The 9246-nt window shown below is 45.0% G+C and overlaps 1 protein-coding gene across 1 annotated transcript in view; it reads left to right on the forward strand.

Annotated features, from left to right (window-relative positions):
- PARD6G (par-6 family cell polarity regulator gamma) overlaps window positions 1-8544 on the forward strand; it is a 75028-nt gene extending 66484 nt beyond the window's left edge. The window contains exon 3 of the mRNA XM_043889047.1: window positions 5781-8544. Within this exon, the coding sequence (XP_043744982.1) occupies window positions 5781-6601 (821 nt within the window). The 3' untranslated portion in view covers window positions 6602-8544. The remainder of the gene's footprint in view (window positions 1-5780) is intronic.
- The last annotated feature ends 702 nt before the right edge of the window (window positions 8545-9246 follow it).

Below are 9246 nucleotides of genomic sequence, written 5' to 3' on the forward strand. Positions count from 1 at the left end.
TGAGATGTTTCTTGTTTCCTTAGGTAAGCTTGTATTACTGTAAACTTCTCTCTTATGTTTGCCGTGTCCCATAGATGTTGGATCAGTGTGTTTCCATTTTCATTTGTCTCCATTTTTTATTTCATCTTACTAAAGATCCATTGGTTCTTTAGTAGTATATTGTTTAGCCTCTACATGTTTTTGTCTTTTGCAGTTTTTTTTTTCTTGTAGTTGGTTTTGTAGTCTCATAGCATAGTGATTCGGAGAAGGCAATGGCACCCCACTCCAGTACTCTTGCCTGGAAACTCCCATGGACAGAGGAGCCTGGTAGGCTGCTGTCCATGGGGTCACTAAGGGTCGGACATGGCTGAGAGACTTCACTTTCACGCATTGGAGAAGGAAATGGCAACACACTCCAGTGTTCTTGCCTTGAGAATCCCAGGGATGGGGGAACCTGGTGGGCTACAGTCTATGGGGTCGCACAGAGTCGGACATGACTGAAGCGACTTAGCAGCAGCAATATAGTGGTTGGAAAAGATGCTTGACATGATTTCAATGTTTTAAAATTTGCCAAGACTTATTTTATGGCCCAGCATGTGATCTATCCATGTGCACTTGAAAAGAATGCATATTCTGATGCTTTGGGGTGGAATTATATAAGTCCATGTAATCTAATGTGTCATCTAAGACCAGTTTCCTTAATGATTTTCTGTCTCATCTGTTTATGTTGTTGTTGTTTAGTTTCTCAGCTGTGTCTGACTCTTTGCAACCCCATAGACTGCAGTCTGCCAGGCTCCTCTGTCCATGGGGTTTCCCAGGCAGGAATACTGGTGTGGGTTGCCATTTCCTTCTCCAGGAGGTCTTCCCAACCCAGGGACTGAACCCACATTTCCAGCATTGGCAGGCGGATTCTTTACCACTGAGCCACCAGGGAAGCCCTTGTTGATGTTAGTGGGATGGTAAAGATCCTCACTATTACTGTGCTACTGTCAGTCTCTCCCTTTATGTCTGTTAATATTTGCTTTCTGTATTTAGGTGCTACTGCATTGAGTACATATATATCTACAACTATTACATCTTTTTACTTGAGTGGTACCTTGATCATTACTTAATGTTGTTCTTTGTTACTTGTTACAGTCTATCTTAACGTCTGTTTTGTCTAGTATTCTTATCTTGGCTTTTTTCCATTTCCGTTTGCATGGAATAAATTTTTTCTATCCCCGTTCAGTCTGTGTGTGTTTTTAGATATGAAGTGAGTCTCCTGCAGCATACACATGGCTCTTGTTTCTGTAGGCATTCAGCCATTCTATATCTTTTGATTGGAGGATTTAGTCCATTTACATTGAAAGTAATTATTAATAGGTACATACTTATTGTCATTTTAGTTAATTTTGAGTTGTTTTGTAGCTTTTTTTATCCTTTCTTCTTTTGTTCCCTTGTCTTTTGATAGCATCTTTAGTGTTATGTTTGGAAAACTTTCTCTTTTGTTTGTATTATAGGTTTTTGGTTTGTGGTTACCATAAGGGATGATAAATTGTTGATCTCACAATTCCAAACACATTTAAACAACTCTGCAGTTTTACTCCCCTCCCCCCCCACAATTACTGTTTTGACATCACATTTTACATATTTTTTTTTCTATCCCTTAACTACCTATTGCAGATACAGATGATGTACTACTTTTGTCTTTTAACTTTCCTACTACCATTGTATGTGGTAGGTTTACTATCTTTCCTATATATTTGGTTTTACTGGTGAGCTTTTTTCCTTTAGTAGTTTTCATGTTTCTCGTTGTAGTCTTTTCTTGTTTGGTTAAAGAAGTCCTTTTAACATTTCTTGTAAGGCTGGTTTCATGGTGCTGAACTCTTTTAGCTTTTGCCTAGCTGTAAAACTTTTGATCTCCATCAGATCTGAATGAGAACCTCGCCAAGTAGAATATTCTTGATTGTAAGTTTTCCCCTTTCATCAATTTAAATATATGGTGCCACTCCCTTCTGGCTTGCAGAGTTTCTGCTGAAAAGTCCCTTGTGTGTTGCTCTTGCTTTTGCCTTTAATATTAATGTTGCCATTAATATTCTCTTTATCTTAATTTCTGCCATTTTAAATACAAATTATCTTGGTGTGATCCTCTTTGGATTGATCCTGCGTGGGCTTTCTACTTCCTGGACCTGGATGTCTGCTTCCTTTCCCAGGTTAGGGAAGTTTTCAGCTAGTATATCCTAAGTGTATTTTCAGTCCGTTTTTCTCTTTCTGGGACCCCTTTGATGCAACTGTTAGTACAGTTGATAATATCCTAGAGACCTCTTAAACTGTCCTCATTTCATTTTTTTCTGTTCAGCTTCCACTACTCTGATTTCCACTACTCTGTCTTCCAGCTCGCTGATCCATACCTGCATCATTTAATCTGCTGTTGATTCCTTCTAGTGTATTTTCATTTTAGTTATTGTATATCTCTGATCATTCTTTATTTTTTCTTGCTCTTTGTTTAAAACTTCTAACTTTTCAATCTGCTCATCCATTCTTCTCCCAAGTTCTTTGATTACCTTTATGATCATTACCATGAGCTATTTACCAGGTAAACTGCTTATCTCTATTCTCTTGGTTCTTCTGTTTTTTTGTTTTTTTGTTTTCATTTGGAATCTGTTCCTCTACTGCCTCATTTGCTGTTTTTATTTCTGTGTATCTCGTATGTTGGTTACATTTCCTGATCTTAGAGAAGCAGCCTTTTTTAGGAGATGTCATATGTTCCTCACAGCACACACCTCTCTGGTCACCAGAGCTATATGCTGCATGAGGGCTTGTGGGCCCTTTTGTTGCGGCAGGATGACTCTATGGGCAGTCTGGTAGGTGCAGCTGGCCCCGTCTGCTGGTTTGCCAGGCTCTACTCTGGGTGGAGACCGCTGGCCTCCAGGTGGCAGAGCCAGGTCACAGGGCAGCTGGCTGCAAAACCCTGGCTGCTCACAGGTCTGGTGCTCACTGTTGGGCAGAGCCTGGTTCCGGGATGGATAGATGGCTGCAGAACCAGAGTTCCTGGATCTAGTGTTGGCCTGTTGGTGGGTAGGTTCTCCAGTATCCCACAGCTGATACTGGCCTGCTGGTGAGTGGGACTTTCTCCTTGGGCAGCTGGCTGAGGAGTCTAAGGTGTCTCAGAGCCGCTGTTGGCTTTAAGGTGGGTGATTCTGGGGACTGGGGGTCCAGGGGCTAGTTCTGGCTCACTGGTGGTTGAAGCCAGATCCTGAGGCCTCTTACTGAAAGGTCATTGGGGTTTCATAGCAGGTTTCATCCCACTGTTGGGTTGGGAGCGGAGTGGTGTTGACGACTGGATCCTGAGATATCCTAAGACTGTTGTCAGCTTGCTGATGGCCTGAGACCCGATAAGGCAAGCTGCAGTAATTCTATGGCCAGGGTCTACCCACTGGCAGGCGAAGCTGGGTCCTGGAGTCTCTGGTTGCAGTGTTCCTGCGGCTGGTGTCTGTACGCTGATGGCCAGGACTCAGGGGGCTCTGAGGCTCATTGGTGAGCAGAGCTGGGTCCTGAGTCTCTAGCTGCAGTGTGCCTAGGGGAACACTGGATGTAGCTCCAGTGTGTGATGCCAGGGCCTTATGGTAAAGAAGGTGTTTGCAGGAGTGGCTGTGGACTCAGGAGGTCTTTAGGCAACCTGCATGCTGGTAGGTGGTGCTGTGTCCCTGCCCAGCTCCCACTGCTGGTGCCTACAGACTGCTAGGCAGGGGAGGGGCTGGGTCCTGAAACTAATAAGCTAGAGGGAGAAGCCAAAGATGGCACTTTCTAGTGCTAGAGTCCACGTGACAGAATGAGTTCCCCTAAATGACTGCCACCAGCATCTGTGTCCCTAGGGTGATCTGCAGTCACCTTCTACCTACCCAGGACTCTCTGAGATCAACAGTTGGGTCTGCCCCAGCCTCCTTTCATATTACTGCTTCTGGGTTCTGGAGCATGTAAAATTACATTGTGTCTTAATTAAGCTTGATTATATTGTCATCTTGGGTCTCTTTGACTTCTTCTGACTTAGAGGCTGTTGAGCATGGGCATTTACATTTGCACATTTCATCACATTTGGGAGTTTTTAGCCATTATTTCTTCAAATAGTCCCTCCACCCTTTTCTCTTCTCCTTCTGAGACTCTTGCAAACTCCATGTCAGTTTGCTTAATGGTGTCCAGGTGATTGCTTAGACTCTGTTCACTTTCCTGTAACCTTTTGTTGTTTTTCCTCAGAAAGGATAACTTCTACTGTCCTGTCTTCAAGTTCACTAATTCCTTCTTCTGCCTGCTCAAATCTGCCTTGGAATCCCCCATTCACTACTTTCCATTATTGTAATTTCATCTCCAGAATTTCTATTTAGTTTCCTTTTAGGTTTTCTGTCTCTCTATTGATATTTCCATTTTGTTCACACGTTGTTTTCTTGACCTGCCCAGTATCTTTTTGTTTTTGATCATGTCTTAGGCCATTGTTTTAAAGTCTTTGTCTAGTAAATCTGCCATCAGGCTGTTTCAGGGGCAGTTTCTATGATGATTTTCCTTTGAGTGAGGGCACACTCTTGTTTCTTTGCAGGCTTTGCGATTCTCTATTGTTGTTGAACAATGGGGATTCAAAATGTGGTAGCTCTGGAAATTAGATTGTACCCCTTCCCCAGGATTTGCTACAGTTGTTATTTTTTTTTAATTGCTGTAGACTGTCTTTGTGCTGAGTATCAACATTAAAGTATGAACTTAAGGCCTTCTAAGGTCCTTTCTGAGCCTTTCCTTGAGCATGCACAGTCACTTTCTGACTTTCCCTACATATGCAGCTGTTTTTAATGTCCTGGACTTGAAACTTTGGCTCCCAAAATGGGAAAAGGTGAAAAATGAAGGGAGAGAAAGGGTGCCAGTCCTCTCGCTCTCCGGGATGTTCCTTCAGGTGGAAGGGGAGGGGCTTGCAACAACACAGGGAGGTGCAGCAATAGCCACCCACCCCTCCACACCTTTGTGTGGAGGAGGAGCAATCAGTAGTCGGAGCAGATACCTGATGTTTGGAGGACAGATCCCACAAACTGCCCCAGGATCAGTGCACACCCTGACCCTGCCAGGGTGCTGGGGGTGGACTAGGTAGCTGCTATTGTGCTAAGAGTTGAAATTACCCAGAATTGACTGCTATTAGCATCCAGCTCTTCCCTTGGAAGTTGAGCCTTCAACAGACTCTCAAGTTCCAAATTAGTTACATCAGACAGACTCTGCCCCTGCAGTTGTTGTCCAGGTGGAGGCAGTTCCTGGTGTCTCTGCTCCCCTGTAACTGCAGAACCCAGTTAGGCACATTTAAACCTTGCATCTGTTGTTAGTTGTCTTAACCTTCCAACCATTCTGTTGGTTGCCTGTACAGCTGAATTTAGGGAGGTGATTGTGCTTGAACTTGGCATCCAACATTTGCCTGGTGAATATTGCTGGGCCAGTTTGGCTGATGCACAGGATTGCTGTAGGCTCATCAAAACCACTAGTGAAGTTATTGCAGTAGCCTGCATGTCATCCAGGAAGCCGAGACTCTCCCAAAAGCTGACGTGTGACAAAATGAATTGATGATTCAGCTCCAAGGCATGCGTGGGAGCTTTGTGTTTTAGTTGGTTCTTTACACCATTTGATTTCCTCACCGTCTCAGACTTTCTGGGGTCACACAACACATCAGAGAGGTGGTGGGAGGAGAGCTGCAGAAAGTCAGGACTTACCTGACGCTCCGAGTGTTCAGTGCAGCCTGACTGTGCTTCCCGGTGCCCCCGATCCGTGCTCTCACTGTCCTCTCTGTGCCCTTCCAGAAGAGGCTGAGCACTGCAGCTTCGGGGCGGGCTCGCTGTCCAGGCGGCGGCGCCCGCTGGCCCTGCGGGAGGACGGCCCCCGCCGGCGCGCACACCTGCACATCGGCCTACCGCACGACTTCCGCCCCGTGTCCTCCATCATCGACGTGGACATCGTCCCCGAGACGCACCGCCGCGTGAGGCTGTACCGGCACGGCTGCCAGAAGCCGCTGGGCTTCTACATTCGCGACGGCACGAGCGTGCGTGTGGCCCCACAGGGCCTGGAGAAGGTGCCCGGCGTCTTCATCTCCCGCATGGTGCCTGGCGGCCTCGCCGAGAGCACCGGGCTGCTGGCCGTGGATGACGAGGTCCTGGAGGTGAACGGGATCGAGGTGGCCGGGAAGACACTGGACCAGGTCACGGACATGATGATCGCCAACAGCCACAACCTCATCGTGACGGTGAAGCCCGCCAACCAGAGGAACAACGTGGTGCGGGGCAGCCGCGCCTCAGGCAGCTCCGGCCGCTCCTCGGACAGCACGGCCAGCCGCCACAGCCTGCCCATGGCCCACGTCCTGCAGAACTTGCCCCCGGACGAGATGGAGAGCGACGAGGAGGCCGACGTGGTCCTCGAGGGCGTGCTGGAGCCTCGGCTGGCGCCCAGGCCGCCTCCAGGCAGCCTCACGCGCGTAAACGGCGCGGGCCTGGCGCCCGGCCTGCACAGCCCCGGGCGAGAGGGCAGCGTCCAGAGGCTTCTCAGCTCGCTCCGCTCTGACCCCCGCCACAGCCTGGCCCTGCCCCCGGGAGGGGTGGAGGAGCACGGGCCGGCGGTCACCCTGTAGGGCCAGGCACCAGACAGCTCAGTTTACCAAGGAGAAATATTTCTAAAATTTTATTCCAAAGAAAAAATTGTATACTTCATTCCTCCTATTTGTTTTTACTTATCCCTCCTTTTTCATCCATAACCCTATTCTTTCAACTCATGAATAGAAAAAAAAAACTATTTTTATAGTTTCTCTGTAGAACATAAAATACACACACATGCACAGTCTATACTAGCCCAGGTATAGGGTCCATCACCTTTGTGAAGTGGTAGAAATGACCTAAATGCAGAAAATATTTCATTTTTAAATTTTAAAAACATACTTTTTTAAATGAAGCCTTTAAATTACTTTGGTATTGGGTTGGCCAAAAATCTCATTCGGGTTTTTCTGTAAGATTCTCTGGGAAAGCCTGAAGAAAGTTTTTGGCCAAACCAGTAAATAGTTGTCACGTTTTCACTGTGCTTTCCTGCAGACTTGCACTGATCCTGCTGATGGGCCAGAAGGCTGTGAAGGCAGAATGTGGCAAGAAGGCAGAGACTGGAATTTAAGAGCAAGTGCACACAAACCTGTACTAAGCATGACTGCAGAGGATTAATTTCAGAATTTCACAGTTTGTAGTCCTGTCTCAAATAGCCACCTCACAGGGAAGAAAGAACCCATGTGAAGTGTTCATGGTGGTTGTGGTGGCGGACTCACCCTGTGGGCAACTTTGTGAGGCCTTTGAAGGTGAATTTAACTTTGGAAGAGAGTGGGAGGTGCAGCTCACCATCTGTGATCAAAAGCCATTACCTACTCTGAGATAAACACCAGTCAGTTCCTGGGACTGTGACTCTGAGGGTGGTTATGACGTGTTTCCATGAGGAATGGTGGCCAAGCCAGCCACACGTCACTCGGGCTTCTGAGAGGTCTCAGCCATTCAGATGTGTGTGTTCTGCATCTTTGCTTTTAAATAACAAGTCACATGAAATGTAAAGATTTTTAACACAGAGTAAATTCATTATCACTTCCCTTTGATATTCTACCAATATTTACATATTTAGTCATCTTAAAGTTTATTCATGTTTCATCCAAATTTTATATGAAGTGTATTTTTTGCTTGAACCCAGTGTTGAGGAGAAAATGTTACATTTATCCTTTGAAAACTAAACTTTTTCACCCAAAAAGTTTTCATGTAAATACAGGTATTTTTGTAGGTTGCCCTTTGGGAAACTATGCAGCTGCTTCTCCTGTGGTCTAGCACTCCCTGCTGGTCAGTGGCAGAACTGACTTTATGGATGTCAGTTTGATAACAGATGTCAAACAGTGTATCACAATGTTTTTATTTCTCCTGAATTCATTAAGTGAAAAGAAAATTATTTTTGGAAACTATTTATTGGACATAAATAGCTTTTACTGAGTATCTATGGTCTCCTGCACCTTTGTTTTTGTTATTTGTATGCCAGGATCACTGTCTGTTTTGGTACTAAAATACAGGGAAGACCAAAGATGCTCCCCCTCTGAGGTCTAGGACCCCCCAAGTTTATGGGCTCCAATAAACTATATGAGCATTTTGGGGCCCCAGGAGTATTTCTTTTACTATGACAAGTGTCATAGAACCAAAACTCTAAGGTAAAGGTTCTATCACTAAGTTATTGCTGGTCACTGAATATCTTCTCAAAAAACAAGATGTGTTACCAAGAAGGAAGTTATATTTCTTACCATATCTTAAGTTGTTAGACAAATGTGAATAATTTTTTAAAGGAAAAAAAGGCTTATGCTGAGATTTGTGTGCTATTGTTCATAATTTTAGGAGTTACAAATTGTCTTGAGCAGCTGCTTGAGTGTATTTTTCTACCCAAGTCTATATTTCTGCAATTTTCTTCTTAAAAAAAAGAAAAAGAAAAAAAAACTATGTTGTATACATATGAAAGTTTTCTTGGTTTTTATATATCAAAGAATAAAAACTCTTTCTTTGCTTTTAATATTTTCCAGCTGGTTCTAAATATCCGAGAGAATGTGTGTTAACGATCAGCAGAGATAAACTTACCCCTCAGGATGAAACGCCTAATGTTTACCAAGTGCCTCTGGTGTGCCAGGTTTGTTCCCTTAATGCTCACACATTCTTCACAGGCAAGCAGCAGTAGTCCCATTTTACAGAGGGAAAAATGGGATCAGACTGAAGTAGGCAGTAGAGCATTTCAAATGACAAATTGCACTCGTATTTGACAGGAGGTGGTTGTGTCTTAGGTCCAGAAACTTCTTTGGAAGTCAATATGAAAAGCTTTACTGAGAAACTAACCATGCAGCTTTTTGGAAATACACCCTGGTTTGAAAAATTTCCAATAACACTTATACATCTAGTACTGTCAATGATAAATACATCAAGATCCACTCATGCAGTAAATTACAAATGTCAAGGTGACAGCAACAAGCACCAACAATTCCTGGAAGAAATAGCACATATGCTTTACCAGCATGAGGCATTGCACTACACCCTCCCTGACGCTGGGCTACAGACAGCCCTTTCCATTGGGAGGGAACACCAGCAGCACTTCTAGAGTGACCCCACACTTGTGAGGGGCAGCTGGAGAGGCGGGTACTGAGGCTGGATCCATGTTCTGAGTTGACTCAGGGGTGGAGTCAGAGATGCAGGTACCTGGCTGACCAGCTGGTCACTACGTGAC

Source organism: Cervus elaphus, chromosome 27, assembly GCF_910594005.1.
Source record: "Cervus elaphus chromosome 27, mCerEla1.1, whole genome shotgun sequence".
Taxonomy (NCBI): Eukaryota; Metazoa; Chordata; class Mammalia; order Artiodactyla; family Cervidae; genus Cervus; species Cervus elaphus.